At 37.4% G+C, this 20,449-nt stretch overlaps 1 protein-coding gene across 2 annotated transcripts in view; it reads left to right on the top strand.

Annotated features, from left to right (window-relative positions):
• Nucleotides 1-20,081, top strand: part of ASB5 (ankyrin repeat and SOCS box containing 5) — a 61,570-nt gene extending 41,489 nt beyond the window's left edge. The window contains exons 1-7 of one of the 2 annotated variants that reach the window (XM_073017834.1): nt 3,044-3,104; nt 9,777-9,856; nt 12,755-12,862; nt 13,580-13,730; nt 13,890-14,024; nt 16,733-16,924; nt 18,007-20,081. In XM_073017834.1, coding sequence (XP_072873935.1) covers nt 3,044-3,104; nt 9,777-9,856; nt 12,755-12,862; nt 13,580-13,730; nt 13,890-14,024; nt 16,733-16,924; nt 18,007-18,134 — 855 coding nt within the window. In that variant the 3' untranslated portion in view covers nt 18,135-20,081. Of the gene's footprint in view, nt 1-3,043; nt 3,105-9,776; nt 9,857-12,754; nt 12,863-13,579; nt 13,731-13,889; nt 14,025-16,732; nt 16,925-18,006 lie in introns of those variants that run through there. The other variant, XM_073017833.1, reaches the window with a different exon arrangement.
• Nucleotides 20,082-20,449: the final 368 nt, after the last annotated feature.

The following is a 20,449-nucleotide window of genomic DNA, read 5'->3' as shown; positions in this document are numbered from 1 at the left end:
AGGTTATGACAAAGGCTTTGGATTTTATTCCAGGTGAGAAGGGAAGCCATTGGATTCTTTCTAACTTCCAAAGGATTGCTTTGGCTCCCATGTTTAGTAAAGATTACTGGAAGGGCATGGGTAGAAACACACTGACTAGTTAGGAGACTTTTGCAATACATCAGATGAGAATAATGGTGGCTTGGACTAGGGTATAGTGGTGGAGGTTGAGATACAGTCAAGGTTTGGATTCATTTAAATGGTAGAGGCAAAATGACTTCCTGGTGTGGGCCTGGCGGTCGAGAGAAATAGAAACTAAGGATTATGCAAAGGTTTTGGCCTTGAAGCACCTGGATGAGTGGAGTTACCATTTGCGGATCAGGAGAGGTTAGGAGTAACGAATCAAGGGTTCAGTTTAGGACATGTTAAGTTGAATTACCTATTTATATATTCAAGTGGAGAAGCTGAATAGCCAAACCTAAAATTGGGGTAATCAACATGTGGATAATATTTATGTTCATGGCACTAGTAGGGAGCTCCTCAAGAGTAAGTGTAGATAGATCCAAAGACTGAGCTTGGATGGTGAGGACTCAAGGTGGGGAAAGAAACCACAACAACAACAGAAAAAAACACTGGGCCAAAAATAACTGACTCCTTTCAAAGAAGCATATGAAGCACAATATAGAGTTTCCTTGACAATTATTGTGCTTAAATTTGAGACCACATTATTACTATCAGGTGATGGAGGGAATGGTAACACTGTTTAAACCAATAGAGAAATGAAAAAGGAATAGCTAATCGTAAGAGAAAGGTGTTGGCTTTTAGAAATGTATTGAGATGCCAGGAAAGTGTCTAGGTGAATCCCCAGAAGTAAATTTTAACATGTGGCACTGAAATTTGTGGGAAAGATCAGCGTGGGAGCTATGTAGATTAGGGTAATCCATATCCATGTAATAGTTGGTACTAATATTTGACACTTCTCTATTTTTATCTCCTATGGATACATAGGCAAGAGGAATAAGATGAGATAAAGCATCATTATCTTAAATAAGTTATCCTTCCTTCTGTTTGGAAGATGTAGTTAAAAGCTGATAGGGAAGACATATGAAAGTAATTGTTTAAGATGAAATTTGGACTGTATTTGTGATGTTTCAAATGCATTTAGTACTGTGCTAAGTACTTTACATTCATTACAATTCAATTAGGTGGGTAGAATCACCCTTGTTTTTACAGTTGAGAAAACTGAGTTTCAAGATGTTAACTGCCAAAGGTCACGTAACTAGTGAATATCTATGCTGGAATTTGAACTCAGGTCTATCTTATACTTAAATCCAGCACTCTCTATCCGTAGCACCAGTGATCAGTAATAGTTAACTGAGAGAAATGGTAGCTTGAAAATTATTGTGCTTAAATTTGAGACCATATGATTATTACCAGGTGATGGAGGGAAATGATAATACTGTTTAAACCAACAGAGAAGTGAAAAAGGAATAGCTAGTCTGAAGATAAAGACGTTGGCTTTTAGAAATGCATTGAAATGCCAGACATTATTTCCCTTGAAACCATATTTCAAGGATTTCTGTGGCTCTGTGGTTGTCTGAAAATATATAATAAAGGCTAGTAAATGCCTGGTGATTTTTAATTTGCTTATAAACTTGTGAGTAGAGATGGGCTAGATGTTGTCCAGTCTGAAGCTTCTACTGTATACACTGTAGGGGCTCCTTTAAGAAAAGTAACATGAAATTAGGGACAGAGTCTTAGAAGGGGAGTCTGTGCAGGTTAGGTGTTTCACTGGCTTCATGGTAAATCCACCTCCATTGTGAAGACGATTGTTGGTTTAATATTTTACAGGGGCTGGGCTCGGTGGCTCACACCTGTAATTCCAGCACTTTGGGAGGCCGAGGTGGGTAGATCATCTGAGGTCAGGAGTTTGAGACCAGGCTGACTAACATGGTGAAACCCCCATCTCTACTAAAAATACAAAAATTAGACCAGTGTGGTGGCGCATGTCTGTAATCCTAGCTACTTGTGTGGCTGAGGCAGGGGAATCACTGGAACCCGGGAGATGAAGGTTGTAGTGAGCCAAGATTGTGCCATTGCACTCCAGCCTGGGCGACAGGAGCGAAACTCCATCTAAAAAATATATGTGTGTGTATATATATATATGTATGTATTATGTATAGTAAGAGATCTAAAAAAGGTATTGCCATTTTTTACTGAAATGAAAATGTTATATGAAAATGTCATTGCTTATTCCCTCTCCTTATAATTAATTCCCTTATTTTCCTATTTTGAGAACACTGAGGAAGAGCGGGTGTGGCTAAACTCTGCACCATCGCTAAGCTAGCTCTCTATTGAGTCCACATCCTGCTTCTGCTGATGGGATGTTCTAAGATTGGGAGCAGGTAAAGGCTTTTTTGTTTATTTGTTTTGTTTTATTTTGAGACAGGGTCTCACTCTGTTGCCCAAGCTGGAGTGCAGTATTGGGAACATAGCTCACTGCAGCCTCAAACTCAGGCTCTAGCAATCCTCTCATCTTAAGACTTCCCTAGTAGCTGGGACTTACAGTGACACACCACCGTGCCCAGATAATTTTTTAAATTTACTTTTCTTTTTTTTTTTTTTTTGCAGAGACAAGTTCTCTCACGATGTTGCCCAGGCTGATCTCAAACTCCTGGGCTCAAGTGATCCTTCAGCCTCAGACTCCAGAGCAGCTGGGATTACAGGCATAAGCCATCGGCCCCGGCCACAAAGATATTTTTAATAATAATATGGTTTTTCCATGGCCATGGACAGAGGTCTAATTGTAGTACTTTTATTTCAATTCAGGGCACATGTTGTAAGGAGAAAAAATAAGTTAGGACCAGAAATTTATCAAGTAAAGAGGAGTGATCAATAAGAAAAAGCAATTTTGAAAATAAATCACCTTTTCAACAGCTTTTTTCTTTTTGGAGGCTGACGGTCATATTACAAGGAGCTTGGAGCTCCTTAAAATGGCCGAACAGAACTAGCAAATGACAAGTGATTTTTTCTTTTCTTGCTGATTTAAAAAAAAAAAAAAAGCATGAGTCGGATTTACCTCGACAGTGGCTGGTGTGAAGTACCATGGGGAGATGGTGATTTAGGTATGGTATCAAACCTTACAAAATCGCATAGATATAAAAACATGAGTGTTTTTCTCTAGCAATGTGGTGTTTACAAAACAGGGCAGGCTCTCTCCCTGTAAATTATATACCAGATGTCTGGGAACAAGAGTTGCTTCTAAATATAGTCAGAGCCACCTCCTGTGTAGCTACAGAGAGAGAATAACTAGGAATTTGATTAGCATGGTGAAGGTTACAGACACTTTATAAAACAATTTCACACTGAATAATTTATCCTAAAGAGTTAAATTACACATTTTTTAAAGTAAGGGTTGCATTGCTTTTATCTTAGACACTCAATGAAAGTCTAACACAATTATAAAAGTAGTAAGTAGTTGTACATAAAGATATTTATATCTTGTTTGGTCTTGAGATGGCTCATAAATCTCTCTGATATAAAGCATATTGATATTGAAAGATAAGATATTTAATATTAAATATATTTGAATAGAAATCTATAGGTACTAAATTTCAGATTTTGAAGGGGAAAAACAAGGTGTGAAAACTTAGTTCATACAGAAATTGGAAGGTGGTATACATTGTAGTACCTTTGATTCTCGTATGTTATTAGATTAATTACATAAATTCTTCTAAGGAATTACAAGAAAATAAATTACAGGGAAATAAATACACAGTTCAGAACAAGTAAGATTCTTTTTCATTGAGTGGTATACATGTTCCAGAAATTACTTCTGTAATAGATTGATACAGCTTCATTTTTTATTTCTTATTTCAGAAAGAAAAACATGTAACAGCAGCTGTTGGTTGTTGGCTTATATATATTTGTAAATCACTCCATTGTTTTATGTCATTTAATTAAGGTGACAGTGCAGAAAAATATTTTAGTCAATAAATGATGTTATTTATTACTTGAGTTTCCCTATCTTGGGGGGAAATATTGTTCCCTAAAACTCATATTAAAATCTCCCCCATTTACCAGCTTATGTTTAGCCAATAATGTTAGTTATTATTTATTGTGTATTTAGAGAGCAGGCACTTAACATGCTCGTTTCTAATCCTCCCTCAATCCTGCTTCATGGATTGTGCTTTTCTCATTTGATGAGGAAACAAAACCTCAGGGAGGTTAGATGACTTTATAAAGGCCACTGTCCTAAGCTGGGGTGCCAATCCAGGCCTGCCCAGCCCCACAGCCTTTTTCCTACACTCGATCCCATTTCTCACTTCCTCCTACTCTCTATTTTCTTCTTCTCCTTCTGCTCTCCACTCCCATCCCCCTTCTTCAAGGAACAGTGAGAGATTGCAAGGTCCTTTGCAGGTGAGCAGAGCTCAGTTCATGAAATGATAGCATGTGCTTTGTTCTTGCAAGATGGACCAAGGGCTCCCTCATCCAACATTCAAAACTCGTTTCTGAGGATGACGATGACATTCAACTTTTTCATGCCAAAGGAGGTCCTATTAATAGAAATAATAGCAAGTGCACATACATAATATCTGGCTTCAGGTTTTTTTTTTTTCTCTCCTCATCTTGATGGACTTAAGTTTGGATGATAAAGAAAATGGCAGTGGGGCCAGAAAGCTAAGTGACAGCGTGGGGGGAAACTGGGGTATGGGATTTGGATACTGACATTTCTTTATTTTGTCCCTGATGTGGCCTGCTTTCTAAACAATCCTTTCCTTCTCTCTCTCTCTCTTTCTCTCAATCCCAGCAAGTAATGCTGAAATTGTTCAGAAGACTAATACAATCATTCTGATGAACAAACACATTAGTATGCAAGGGAGAAGAGCTGGCTGGAAGAAACATCAAGTACCCTTCAGCTACAAATATTGTTAGCTTTACTTCCCCTTAAAGGTCATCATAATATACTAGAAAGGAATGATTCCAGAATGAATCCCAAAGGCCGCGTCTCCAGGCCTTTACCATTCCCAAAAACATCTGGTTAATTGTCCTGTTAGCTGGTGACAGTGGAAACATAGGCAGGGGTATTGGGTCGACACCATATAATTCACCACCTGTGTTTAAGAGATAAATTAAGGATAAATATATATTATAGAAGAGAGAAACTGATCATTATAAATATTATGAGTGATTATTTAAATCTAAACACATTTAGACATTGAATACTAAAATTTTTATGGATTTATTATTGCTTTGCTGATTAAACTGAACAAAGTGGCTTCACATATGCAATCTATTTGCAAAGTTCATATTATAATTTTCATATTTTCTTAAATATTTAAGTATTCACAAAAAATTGATATATGTTCTGAAGCTCTGCAGAATTTCATTCTGCAATCATGTTGTTTAATGATGATACAAACAGAGGCCTACGATTTTTAAAGCATCAGATTTCATCTTAGAAGCTGGAACTGGCAAAATGCTTTCCCCAAAAGAACATTATTTGTGATGATGACATTTGCATTTTACCTAATGATAATATAATGTTCCAATTTCATATAAGTTATTACTTTGCCACCAATTTTTGTCCTACCAAAAAATGTTTATTGGTGTGCATTATTGCAATTCTGCCTTGAATGTAGAATAGAGCTGTCACACAGTAGAAAAACGTAATACACAGTATTGCTAATCACAGTAACTTGTTGCAAATGAAAACTCAAAAGAATTATGTGTCTGGCTTACTAACTTTTCTAGATAAGTGAGAAATAACACTAGATGGAAACTTCTATCTGTTATTGAGAGAGAAAGTATACATTAGTCTTCTTTTGGGAGTTGTAACGTCTTTAATTGTAAACCTCAATTGTTGTTATTCTGTAATTCAAGATACACACCAGTGCAAGAAACTGGCTGGGAGTTCTATCATTTCAGGGACATACTCCAGGAATTGCTTTTCTTCTTATAAATATGTGATAAGACTTAATTGTCATTGTCTTTTTTTCTATTGAAATCAGGGAGTAGAATAAATTTGCTGAAAAGGAATCAGAATGAAACAGATTATATTTTAAAATAATAAGAGATGATTAATAAAGACTGTGTAGACAATAGAAATTCCCTGACTATCTAAGAAACAGAACCCAAGAATGAGAAAAGTACTTTTAATTTTCAACCCACTAAATTAAAAAGATCTTGCTAAAACTTAGAATCAAAGTGAGCCTTTGCCTCCCTAATTTGTTTACTTACAATTTAGCATGGATTACAACATTCCTGTACTATTGCTATGGTATCTTATTTCAGTAAACTTTATCTTGTCAAGCAACAGCCTACTTTTGCTAAGAATACAATGAAATAAAACTTCTATTTAGATTGAAGGGTTTTATTTTGGAGGGGATGTTAGAAGGAAAAAATATAGTAATGAAATCAATGACAGGAACAAAATGTCTCAGACAGATGTGTGCTGTTACCATTGGCTAAAATGTTTCACATACTCTGTGCCTAAGAGAAAGAGAGAGTGTGTGTGTGTGTGTGTTGCGAGATAGGATTACTGTCTCTCAACAAGTGAAAAGTATTGTCACTGCAGGTAGGAGGCTGCAGTTTCAATTTTACGTCCACCCCTTTCTAGCTGTGTGACCTTAGGCAAGTTATTTCACTTCTGCGTGTCACAGTTTCTTCACCTGGAAAACAGAGATAATAATAGCGCCCACCTCAAAGGATCAGGGTGAGGATAAAACAAGTAAATTTATGCCCAGCAACCAGGGCAGGACCTGGCATTATGGTGGGGACTGTGCAAGCACTCTCTGCTTTTATTTAGGCAATCAGGTTATCATTAAATAAGTTGGTTTTTCTCAATGTTAAGATTGTTACTCCAGCCTGGGGCAGAGGGCAGAAGTCATTTACCAGTTATCAATCCCTTTGTGTCTGGTAATATTACAGAATTTTCTCAGAAATACAAATCCTAAGGGAGAGCAGGCAGAGTCTCTCTTCTCTCTGTTGACTTACAAGTAATGGTAATAGCAGGTAATGTTGAATGGTGTTTACTATGTGCATAGGCTAGTCTAAGCGCAATGTATATTATCTGATTTAGTTTCTCATATCTCCTTGAGGTATATACAATTATTCGTCTAAGCACAATGTATATTATCTAATTTAGTTTCTCATATCTCCATGAGGTATATACAATTATTATTTCCATCTTCAAGTCGAGGAAATGAAATCTAGATGAAATGTAATGATTTAGAGAGTCGTATGGTCTAACTCCAGAGCTGATGCTCCTAGCCCTGACTGGCATGACCATGCATTGTCTTCTTTGTTTTGCCTTTTGATTTATGCAGAGTGATTTTACTGCAGGGGAGATAATGAGCTGCCTTGGAGGTCTTTCCTTATCACAATGGTGATACCCATTTTATAGCAACAGGCAGTAGAATGCTTAACCACTAGGACACTGTTGAGAGTCATTCAGGAGAGTTTGGGTGCAGAAGCAGTGCTCATGCTTCACTTCAGACGTGGGGCTCAGCTATTTGCCCTCCATGGCAACATGTTGCAGCCCCTGCACCGCAGAGTCTGGGCAAGCTGAGGTAGGGGGACCACAGGAAATAGTAGAAGGAGCTGGGAGTGTGGCGAGGTGGGCATTCAAGCTGCTATTCCTGCTAAAAGGACAAAACAAAATTGAGAGGAGGGGTTCATTGTGAAAAACCATGAAAAGAACTTTTTTGTGGCTGATCTGGTGACCCTAATTCTCCTCTTCTCTGTTAGGTGTATTAGTCAAGGTTCCCCAGAGAGATGGAACAAATAGGTCATAGATAGATAGATAGATAGATAGATAGATAGATAGATAGATAGATACCTAGATACCTAGATACCTAGATGCATAGACAGAGAAAGATGTAGATATATGAGAGGAGATTTATTAGGGGAATGGGCACACATGACTGGAGGCTGATAAGTCCAGCGACAGGCTGTCTGTAAGCTGGAGACCCTGGAATGTGGTAGCATGGCTCAGTCCAAGTACCAAAGCCTCAGAACCAGGAAAGCCAATGTAATTCTCTGTCAGAGGCCAAAGGCCTGAGAACCCAGGGGGCCACTAAAGTCCTGGGAATCTCAAGGTCAGAGAAAGCCTGGAGTTCTGATGTCCAAGGGCAGGAGGAAGAGAGTGTCCCAACGCCAGGAGAGTTTTTTTTTGGTTCTTTCCAGGCCGCCAACCATATGATAGTGCCCATCCATACTGCAAGAAGCTCTTCTCCACGCAGCCACCTACTCACAAGACAATCTCCTCTGGAAACACCCTCGCAGACACACTCATAAGCAGTGCTTTACCCATTCTCTAGGTGTTCTTTAATTCAGTCAAGTTGACATCTGAAATTTACCATCACTAATCCACCCCTTGTCAACGTGGCTCCTACATGCATCTCCTTAAGCCACGTAATCTCCAAAGCAAATGCAACAACAAGGTAATGGTTCCACCAGATATAATATTACTATCCTGACAATAACAGAAAACACACTAATCCCTTCTCCAGAAGAAGAGGTAAAGTTCTGAGATGATGTTTACTCCTTTCCTGATAACTCACGATTTAAAAAATCAGTACATCTTATGTTACCTATAAAGAAATAAAAAGGGAATGAAAATAAAGATAAATTTGCTTAATATATGTTAACATATTCTTAACAAAATAGGGAGAAAGTACTTATGACAATTATAGTTCTCATGTCTGTCACTTATCACGTGATCATAGCTGGTGTTTACAACTACCTTCTTCTACTACCCATTATGTAACCCCTTTGCCTTCAGCAAGCATCCTTGCTGGTCATACTTCTTTATCTGGCAAGATGACCCAAACCTTCATTCCTGCTGCGCCATTCATAGTCCTGCCTGGATTGGGTGTTGTGATTTTCCTTTGATCTTATTCACAGGGCATGATAATACTAAGAGATGCCCTAAAGGATCTCCTGTACTCTGTACATACTCTTCCTTAGCTCCATTGTGGGGTACTAGTCCAGTTTCCCCATGGAAGTCTGGATCTGTCACCCCAGTCAACACCATAACTCCCTTCTTCTTTGCCTGTTGACTCAGAGGCGGGAGGAGCTCATTCTGAGCTTCCATGGCAACGGAATCATTGTTGTATCTCTGGGCGGAAGCATTCCTTTCTCTGGAACTAAGACCTCTAGGCCAGCCAAGCATAAAGTCTGGAAGAAAAATGTTACTAGTGGTTCACTAGGGGTAATAGTGAGTGCAGATAATTCAAAAGGCATAGTAAGCCGGGCGCGGTGGCTCATGCCTATAATCCCAGCACTTTGGGAGACCGAGGCGGGTGGATCACTTGAGGTCAGGAGTTCAAGACCAGCCTGGCCAACATGGTGAAACCCTGTCTCTACTAAAAATACAAAACTGATCCAGGCGTGGTGGTGTGCGCCTGTAGTCCCCGCTACGCAAGAGACTGAGGCAGGATAATCTCTTGACCTGGGAGACAGAGGTTGTACTGAGCTGAGATCATGCCACTGCACTCTAGCCTGGGCAACAGAGTGAGACTCCATCTATAAACAAAAATAAAAAAAATAAAAAAAGGCACAGTAAGTCTAGGGTGGGTCAATTTCAGAGCATGCATCGTGGCTTATGTTGGGATCTGCCTATCTGGTTCCTGCAATAAGAGTCAAATTTCCTAATATACAGTATAAGTATCTGGGTCACCCTGTTGAGAACTGCGTGTGAATAATTTGTGTGACCTTGGAACTGATTGTATCTACTAGTAATCACTTTGACTCACAGATTTTTGTTTTCTATTATTATTATTTTTTTTTGACAGGTTCCTGGGCAGATCGATCACCACTACATGAAGCCGCAAGTCAAGGTCGCCTTCTTGCTCTGAGAACATTATTATCACAGGTAATATATTACAAATAGTTTAAAATATACCCCCTTTCCATGTGCATAGAACATGGTCAAAATAAATCAATCCAAATATAATAAAACTACTTGATTTTTACTTCTGCTCTATTATTTTAACTCATGTCGGAGAAGTCAATAGTTTCTCACTTATCTTTGAAACTTCTTTTATAAATATTTTGATATAATTGTATGTCTTAGTATTTTAAATTTCCCAGACAGCATATTTGTTCATCGATAGACATTTAAGGAAGTAATGATTGGATTTATGTGTTATTGATTAAGCTTTCTAAATATGCTTAACTCTGCACAATTGTACAGCTAATTACAGACTTAGTTCAGTAATAAAATATCCAAAAAGAAGTCATCGGATCAGATGCCAAAGCAATCTTGTTTTACATTATGGTAATCTGTGATATGCTCTGGGGAATTGCCTAACAAAGCTACAGGACAACCATTTCTATACTTGCCTGCTCAGCAGACTCACCAGAGGAAAAATGAAAAACACAAATCCTTATTGAAAAAACCACTCTGGCTTGGGTATTTTTTTGTTGTTGTTGAAAGCTTCTGATGTATTTCAAATGCACGACCAGGCTGGGCACGGTGGCTCATGCTTGTAATTCCAGAACTTTGGGAGGTGGAGGCAGGTGGATCACCTGAGGTCAGGAGTTCAAGACCAACCTGGCCAACATGGTGAAACCCCATCTCTACTAAAAATAAAAAAATTTTAAAAAGTAGCCGGGCACAGTGGCTTACACCTGTAATTCCAACACTTTGGGAGGCGGAGGCAGGTGGATCACCTGAGGTCAGGAGTTTGAGACCAGCCTGGCCAACATGGTGAAACCCCATCTCTACTAAAACTACAAAAATGAGCCGGGCATGGTGGCTAGGGCCTGTAATCCCAGCTACTTGGGAGGCTGAGACAGGAGAATCAACTGGACCCAGGAGGCAGAGGTTGCAGTGAGCCAAGTTCATGCCATAGTTCTCTAGCCTGGGCGACAGAGCAAGTGAGACTCCATCTCAAAAAAAAAAAAAAAAAAAAAAAAAAATCAAACGCACACCCAGATCTGGAAGTCATGTGCTAGTGTTTCCCAGTCTCAAGGAGAAAGAACATTCTCAGATGGCTACAAGGAAGGGAAAGGGGAAAGGTCGTGTTGCCCAATTTAAACAGCACTGCCTGGGTCTCAAGACCTGGATCCTAGGCTGGCACTTGAAGTGAACCACAACCTACCTGAGCCTCCTTTTCTCATCTGTAGAGTGAGACACTTCCTTAGGGTCTTCCAGTTCTGTCATAACCATATGACTATTTTGTTTTGTTCATCACTTGATGAGAGGAAAATAAACACTGAAAAGGGGTCAACAATTTCTAAAGGGTAATTCCTCAGAAGGGGCCATGCGGTTCTTTGAAGAAGAGCTGTCTTAGGATATTTTTCAGTGTGTGTCTCTAATCCACTGACAGTTCAGCCAAGAATCACAAGACGCTGTCCCCAGAGCCTGATGCAAAAGGGAGTCTCAGCCTTCTCGGGTGCTTCTGCCATCCGGTGCCTCTAGTGTGTGGCCGTGTGGGATTAGCTTTCCAAGTCTAACTGCTGGCTAGCCAACTCGAAATCTTTGAAAGGATTATATTTTCTTGCCTTCATTTAAAAATTCTTCATGTCTATATTGGTGTTACAGATCTTGGTGATCTGTAGTATGTTATGAGGATTTGGCTTTGAGGTTCTTCCTGTTACAGTACTTAGTATGCTTGTCAATAGACAATGAAATACCAAAGATATCAAGAAGGTAAACAATCTCACATCCTAATAGTATTTAATTATTTCAGTGTGATATTCTGAGTTTGATTGGAATACAGTGAAAAAGTGTTTCCTTAGTTTTGATTGAATAATTGCAATAAAATAATGCTTTCATACGCTGGGCATTATAATAATAATTGCTTTACATGCATCATCTCATTTAATTTTCATGATAATCTTCAAATTTAGAGGTTAGGGTATTTGTCCAAATTAAAGCTATTCATGATGGAGCCACGCTTCAAACCCAAGTCTAATTGATTTTGTAGTCAGAGTTCTTAACCACCAGCACACAACTTCGTCATACCTATTTAGGGACAAAAATTCACAAAACTGTTTACTATAGTATAGAGTATTTTTCTCCCACTCTTGACTGACCTGTAATTTTATAGCCTCAATCAAAACAAGTCAGCCGGGCGCGGTGGCTCACGCCTGTAATCCCAGCACTTTGGGAGGCTGAGGCGGGCGGATCACGAGATCAGGAGATAGAGACCATCCTGGCTGACATGGTGAAACCCCGTCTCTACTGAAAATACAAAAAAATTAGCCGGGTGCGGTGGCGGACACCTGTAGTCCCAGCTATTCGGGAGACTGAGGCAGGAGAATGGCGTGAACCCGGGAGGCTGAGGTTGCAGTGAGCCGAGATCAGGCCACTGCACTCCAGCCTGGGCGACAGAGCGAGGCTCCATCTCAAAAAAAAAAAAAAAAAAAAAAAAAAAAAAAAAAAAAAAAAAAAAGAAAAAAAAAGAAAAAAAAGTCTTTAGTTCTACAAAACAAAAAGGAGTGTTTAATTCTACAAAATAAAGCACAAAATAAGGACAAAAACTATTAAGAAAGCAACATTTAAAGAAGATGTGCCGGAATCTATTGAACCGAATACTTAAGGCATTATTGGGTCCAGGCATGATGGTGCCACAATGATAGGGCTAGGAGTCCGGACAACGGATTGACCCTATGGCATTTGAACTGGCCTATCCTGCTAAACTGGAAACTGGTTTGCCTGAGATTCTTTAATCTCTAAAATATATCACTCTCTAGTGACATCAATATAGATGATTTTTTAAGTATATAACTCTTTGCTCACCTTTCACAATTATGTCACATTTAGGGTTATAATGTAAATGCAGTAACCTTAGACCACGTCACCCCATTGCACGAAGCCTGCCTCGGAGATCACGTGGCATGTGCCAGAACTCTGCTGGAAGCAGGAGCTAATGTAAGTACCTTTCAAAACATTAATAATTCAACATCTACCGACAGAGAGAATCCAACAGAGTTCTCATTTTACTTTTCCTCCCTTCATTCTCGGTAATTTTCAAAAATAACAGAATAAAAATAAAGCTCTCAAATTCCTTAGCCTTCTTATTGCACTCTGAAAAGGATTTCCAATCATTGCATAAATGGGTAGCATGCTGCATCGTAATATAGACTATTCTCTAGGTTATTTCCTGCTTTCGTGACTCTAAATAGCAGTCGATGAACATATTTAGGTCTATAATGTTTGCCCATCTTTTGGATGATTTTCCTTAAATAAAGTCTCAGAAATAGAATTACCAATTTTACCACTTTAAACTAGCAATGTGGCTTCATTACAACTTCATCATCATTACACTTTTTTCTTCATGTTTATTCTTACTGAAAAGTATCTAATCATTGAATTAGATCTTATTTGCTATTTGAGCATGCATTTTTTTCATGATTTCCGCTAGTTTCATGCCCACTCCAATGAATTATCTGCCACATCATATTTCTGTCTGTTTTACAGCTTTTCTTGTTGATGTGTAAAAGCAAAATATACTTCGTCATATTTACTGTTCACATTTTCCCAAGTATTTCTGTTAGCCGATCACATACCTTTTGAAAATGCATAACTAAGTCAGTTAATCATGTATGACTTATGAATCTTATTTTTGGATATTTTGGTTTGGTTTAGGTAAATGCAATCACGATAGATGGCGTGACACCGTTATTCAATGCATGCTCCCAAGGCAGTCCAAGCTGTGCAGAGCTGCTTCTGGAGTATGGTGCCAAAGCCCAGCTGGAGTCCTGTCTTCCATCCCCCACGCATGAGGCTGCCAGTAAAGGTAACTTAGTTCTGGGATTAAGTGACAAGGGGAGAAAGTTTCTTTAGCAACCTGCAGTGCTCTGTTGATCTTTCAGTGAATGATACCACAGGGCAAGCCTGGGGTGAGGTGTGTGGGGTGGATGGGCATTAAGTAAAATCCTCTACTTTGTGTTGGCAGGTCACCATGAATGTCTTGACATCCTGATATCCTGGGGCATAGACGTTGACCAAGACATTCCTCATTTGGGAACTCCTCTCTATGTAGCTTGTATGTCACAGCAATTCCATTGCATCTGGAAACTTCTTTATGCTGGTATTTTCCTTTAAAACATCTTCCGTTCTGTCCATACACAAAAGCAGTTATTTATTTCTCTAAATGAGCATCTTTAAAAATTAGATCTCATTGCTAAATATGTTCTTATTGTAAGCATTTTCACACATGAATAGAGAACCAATAAAAAGAACCTCATTCTTGATAAATCGGCTTCCCAGCTCACAGATAGATACATAATCTCTGCATTTTGCATGCCCTGCATTAGCAGACATATGGGTATGTAATGGAGTCTGAAAGCTCTACTTTTAGGTAATAAAATTAGGATCCTCAAGATTGAATATGATGTTGCCAAGTATGTATATATCTTGGAACAAATCCATCAAAAGAAATTTTCAGGATGGTAACTGCTTGGACAAGCTCATCTTCTGCTAACCTTAAAAACTCATGCACTTTTCTAGACTTTGTACTTTTTGTCCTGCTTACTTGAAAAGACTTACTGCCCTTTTCCACTTACTTGAAAGAAATCAATTCCTCAAGGTTTGTTTCAAGTTCAGCTTTAGTCCCTGAAAAACATTTCTAACCCATTGAGACCATAGTGGCCCCACTCACCATAGGACTCAGAGTCCCGTTAGGATTTGGATCATACCTTTTTTTCCATTCCTCTTTTCTCTAGCATGGTTCCTCTCTCTCATCCTCTCATGTGATAGATGTTTAGAAGATAGATAAAATGAGTAAATAGAGTTCTATGCTATTTATTGTTTATGAGAGTCATTTGATCCCTGATATATACTGACCTTTATTTTTAGTAGCCCTTTTATGCACTACTCACATTATCTTAGCTAACCGAGAAACTTCTTGCAAGCAGGGTCTACATCTACAATTTCATTCTCATTATACCTACTCAGTCTTAGACATGAGTTCTGTTAATAGTCATTGACAGATTGTTATTTTTTGGCTATATTCTCCCGTGAAGTTTGTATGATCGATAGAGTTTATGCTTTCTAGCAAGCTTGTCCAACCTGCAGCCCATGGGTCCCATGTGGCTCAGGATGGCTTTGAATGCAGCCCAATAAAAATTCATAAACTTTCTTAAAACATTATAAGATTTTATTTTATTTTTAGCTCATCAGCTATCATTAGTGTTAGTGTATTATATGTGTGGCCCAAGACAATTCTTCTTCCAGTGTGGCCAAGGGAAGCCAAATGATTGGACATCCCTGCTTTAAAGCCTTTTGTTCATTTGCTAGGAATATTATTCTTTCCGCCAAACATTTTATACTGGGTTTTAAAAAATATGGGCCTGTAATCCCAGCACTTTGGAAGGCCTAGGCAAGTGGATCACCTGAGGTCAGGAGATTGAGACCCACCTGGCCAACATGGTGAAACCCTGTCACTACTAAAAATACAAAAATTAGCTAGGCGTGGTGGCACGTGCCTGTAGTCCCAGCTACTTGGGAGGCTGAGGCAGGAGAATCACTTGAACCCAGGAGGCAGAGGTAACAGTGAGCCGAGATCGCGCCACTGCACTCCAGCCTGAGTGACAGAATGAGACTCCGTCTCTCTCTCTCTCTCTCTCTCTCTCTCTATATATATATATATATACACACACATATATATGGAAAAAGTACTGTTAGTATTTGTTGATTGATTGTTATTTTCAGGCCCTTTTCTTCCATAAAATTGACATAACCAACAAAGTTTATGCTTTCTCTATGGAAATTTTGTTATGGAATATAATTTTTTCACTAAACATTTTATATTTGTTTTAAAAATATTGAAAATGATTACATTTATTGAAATTTGAAAGGAGCAGAAGGGCCATAAAGGGACATTTAAAATGTACTGCCTCGTAAAGACATCGTTAGTTTTAAAGATAGTATCGGAAAACAGAGTTGAAAAGAACTTATGCATTTTTATTGGTAGACATTTCTGGTGGTGTAACCGTTTATGTACCAGAAAATGGGACGGTTATTTTTAACAGTACTAAACAGCATTTATTTATTACAAATGCATTGAATGACCACCACGTGCCAGGATTTGCACTAGGATAAAGTAAGTATGCGGGAGGTAATTTAACATGTAGGCTGCATTTTAACATAAACATTTTTAAAAACTTTCCTTTCATGCAGCTATCATCAATGTGCCTTTTGATTTAAAAGGCTCAGTATCTTTATATACTTATTGATGTAAACTACATAAGTGAGAAATGGCAGGAAAATCTATATACATTTTACTTAAATAGCTCACATATTCATGAGTTTCCCAAGAAAACCAAAGAGCTTCATTGCCTTAAATAAATGAAAAGAATAATAGAAATAAGCACCTGAATAATTCTAAAAGCAATCAACCATGATGAAAATAAAAATGAATGAACTTCAATTGTGCACTCTTTATAATATTAGTTAATATGATTACTTTGGGGATCATTGAAAAGTTAAAAAGAATTGTATTATGATAGTTCAAGCATACAGAAAAGTGTCAGAGAGTAACATAACAAATGTATGTACCCTCTCCTATTCAGATGTGCCCAGTTTATATAGATGTTTATGTACATATGAGGCATACATGTGTATGTAGATACTGTATATATACATATATATATATATAAAGAAATAACTCATAACAAATAGAGCTGAAGTCCCCTTAGTAACCTTCCTCTATTGCCCTTCCTTTTCTACCCTCACTGAGGCAACTGGCTTATTTAATAATTTTTATGTATATTTATCTTCACTCCCTACTACACGTAGGTGCTGATGTACAGAAAGGCAAATATTGGGATACTCCATTACATGCTGCTGCCCAACAATCCAGTACAGAAATTGTAAACTTACTGCTGGAATTTGGAGCAGATACCAATGCCAAAAACACAGAGCTTCTGCGACCTATAGACGTAGCTACGTCCAGCAGCATGGTGGAAAGAATACTGCTTCAACATGAAGGTAAGAAAAATACATGTGGAAACTTACAAAAACAAAAATATATTTGCCTAAAATAGATGAGAGTTTTTGTTGGCATGGAAAGTAACAATGGCATAAAATGTGGAATATTATTTGTGAAAGTAAATAATTTTTAACTTAGGTTTTATCTATAAAGAAGATATCGGCCGGGCGTGGTGGCTCACACCTGTAATCCCAGCACTTTGGGAGGCCAAGGCGGGCAGATCACAAGGTCAAGAGATCGAGACCACCCCCTGGCCAACATGGTGAAACCCCGTCTCTACTAAAAATACAAAAATCAGCTGGGCGGGGTGGCACGTGCCTGTAATCTCAGCTTCTCAGGAGGCTGAGGCAGGAGAATCGCTTGAACCTGGGAGGTGGAGGTTGCAGTGAGCCGGGATTACGCCATTGCACTCCAGCCTGGCAACAGAGTGAGACTCCATCTCGGAAAAATAAAAAGATATCATGATAATTTTAATTTTCTCTTCTTACCTAAACTATCATATTTCTTTGGTTAAATCTATTCAATTAGTTTCGGTGATGCATTATATGTAGTTCTGGTATCATATCTGCTGATTTCTATTTGAAACATGCCCCATTTTATAAGGGCACGAACCTTCTATGACATATTATAGAAATAAAATTAGTAAATATTTTTACATTTAAGACTTTTGTTCTAAAATAGGATTCCTTAAGCCTGGTCCAAGGACTGTAATATTTCTTTTAGCATACATATTAAACTTAATTTTTAAATTTCTCCTTTTAGTGCGTAACACTTCTCAGGACTTTTTATTTATATCTCCTTCAAACAGCTGACTTTGTTTCTGAGGCTTTAAATTCAACAATTATTTCCTAAGCCTGAGGATTATAGTGTTTTAAAGAACATATGTGGAATATATCTGAATTATAATATCTTACAAATAAAAGCAATATAACTGCTTACATAAATTTCCCTAGTATAGTGGTCATACTATCCTAGGTTTACTACAAAGCATTACAGTTTTTATGGCTTTATGTTATGTCCCTTACAACATAAAAAATTCATTTCTATTTTAATTAACAAATAGTTTAATGTCTTCTTGTAGCTACCCCAAGATCTCTTTACCAACTTTGCCGACTCTGTATCCGAAGTTACATAGGAAAACCAAGATTGCACCTTATCCCACAGCTCCAGCTGCCAACATTACTGAAGAATTTCTTGCAGTATCGATAAAACAGTAAAATAATTCTAAACGCCTTGAAAAATCAAAATTTCTATTTCTTTTGCTTAAGGAATAGTTCATATTAAAATATGCTAAAGATAGGATAAAAGTGACTATGAGATCACCCAGGGAAGCAGTAAAATATCAATTTTCTTTTTAAGTGTACTAGTTAGTACTATTGTTTTATCATTGATACTGTCTTTGGATTATAGCATATTTATAATATCTATTTTTTGTTATTTCAATATACCTTCTTGTTGATTTAGGAAAAAAACAATAAAGTCTCTATCGTATGTTTTTTTTCAGATTGGAAAGAAATAAAACTCTTAGTAAAGTTATTCATATTATATTTATAAAGGTCTATATTCTTCAACTAATCGGTTAACTTTTTAATTTTGGCTATTGTAATTGGCTAACTTGTTATTGATATTGACATAAAATATGAGTATGGCTGAGCAAAGAGCAACTAATATGCTTTCTGAAACCAAGATGATGCTCGTTCAGGAAATCCACTATGTTGAATGTCCACTGGTCATTAGAATGACCACTTCATAAAGATAAATTGCCCACTGCCTTGCCCCCAGCAAAGGACTCACAAGTCACTTCTTTTCTCCATAGTACATGGACCTGTTACAGAAAAGTGATAGGATGAAAGGTCAGTACTGCCCTCTCACCCTGAGATATTTAGAACATTACACACCTTCTAAGGCTATTTGAAGACTGCCTCCTTCTCAGGAGTAGCCCCTGATGATCTCTTATCAAGGCTGTTATATGCATATTACTCCAGCCTTATTCTATGTCAGAAATTGTCAACAGCTAGTGATACTTGGGCTTAAGAAAATGAACTACATATCGAATTGATGAAGAGGCCCTGGATCATATTCCGGGGATCATCAAATCAGTCCAAGGATATGAAAAAACTGGAAGTTAAAAACTCAAATTGTGGAGTTTTTAAAGAGTGGGTGCCATTTAACACATTTGGAGACCTTAAAAAAATGTATATAGAGAACTTAATCGCACTGTTTCTATTTTTTTTTTTACACAAACAAGGATTTAGAATATACTGTATTTGCAGGTAATAGCAAGAGAGAGTATTGTATAAAAGAAGATATTCCTAAGCTAGTCCTCTGCAAGGGTAAACACTATGTTTATTCTCTTCAGCTTTAACTATACTTGAGTGCAATAGAAAACATAATAAAATTTTATGCCTTTTTTGTAATTCAGGGTCTATAATGATTTTAGAAATAAGATAATCAACATACTATTCCTTGTAAAACAAAAGCAACTTTGGGTGAGTTTTATAGATTTATTAAATTTTGATAAAGTAAATATTTTGACCACTATTTTCAACAACCCAGGGTTTATTTTCTTCTGACTTCTTGGCTAACTTCCAGACTATGGGAAAATAAATTATGACTGTACATGACCCCCAGATCACTAAGCTTGCATTTTGGCGGGGGAAAAAAAAAAAAAAAAAAAAAAAAAAGCAGTTGTGATTTAAAATGTTTGTTGAGATTTTCAAAGATAGAAATAAAGCTGTAGCATATTCACTAAGCAATGTCTTCTATGTGGATAAGGACCTTTAAATGTGTGTTGTATAGAATATCTCACACATTTGTAATGGATAATGTGCATTAAATGGAGTTCTTATTACAGAATAACCTGGTTAAACAGATACTAAAGCTGCTTTTGGGTAAAACAGGTTTCCACCAGTATTTTCCCTGAGCTAGAGGAGAAGTCTTAGATTGTAAGAGTAATGCAACACATCTATCTTATTAGTCTTGTGCCAATAAAAGAAGTAAATATCAAACACTAAAATAGACACTTTACAATTTCAGTATATCTGTACCTTGTATCTCAGCTTGAGTATGATTGTCTTATCAAAGTAGTGTTCTAACTTTAATGTATTTTATGTTTGTTATTATATTAAAGTGTGATTATTATTCACTGGAATAAAACACTTTGTGTTTGTCTCATTATTTTATTTTTTAATGAAGGTCATGGAGTGACTCAGTTGCACTAATTTTTTTCACCACCTATTTCCAAATCACTGAATCAAGAGCATTAAGAAAGTGTAGCACAGAATAAAAACCAAATACCTCAAAGGCCTTCTAATCCAAAACATATTATATATATATGTGACATATAATACATATGTGATATTTAATATATTATTATACATATATTCATATTTTATACATATATGTATACACATACATTAAAGTTCAAGGACAAAATTTCACAAAGTAAAAGAAAAGAGTTACTATGTGACAAAAGATTTAAGAAATGTGGTAAAACAATAACTATAGATAGACACTGTTGACAC

This window comes from Chlorocebus sabaeus, chromosome 7 (assembly GCF_047675955.1).
Source record: "Chlorocebus sabaeus isolate Y175 chromosome 7, mChlSab1.0.hap1, whole genome shotgun sequence".
Lineage (NCBI taxonomy): Eukaryota > Metazoa > Chordata > Mammalia > Primates > Cercopithecidae > Chlorocebus > Chlorocebus sabaeus.
This window is presented reverse-complemented; position numbering and strand designations above follow the sequence as displayed.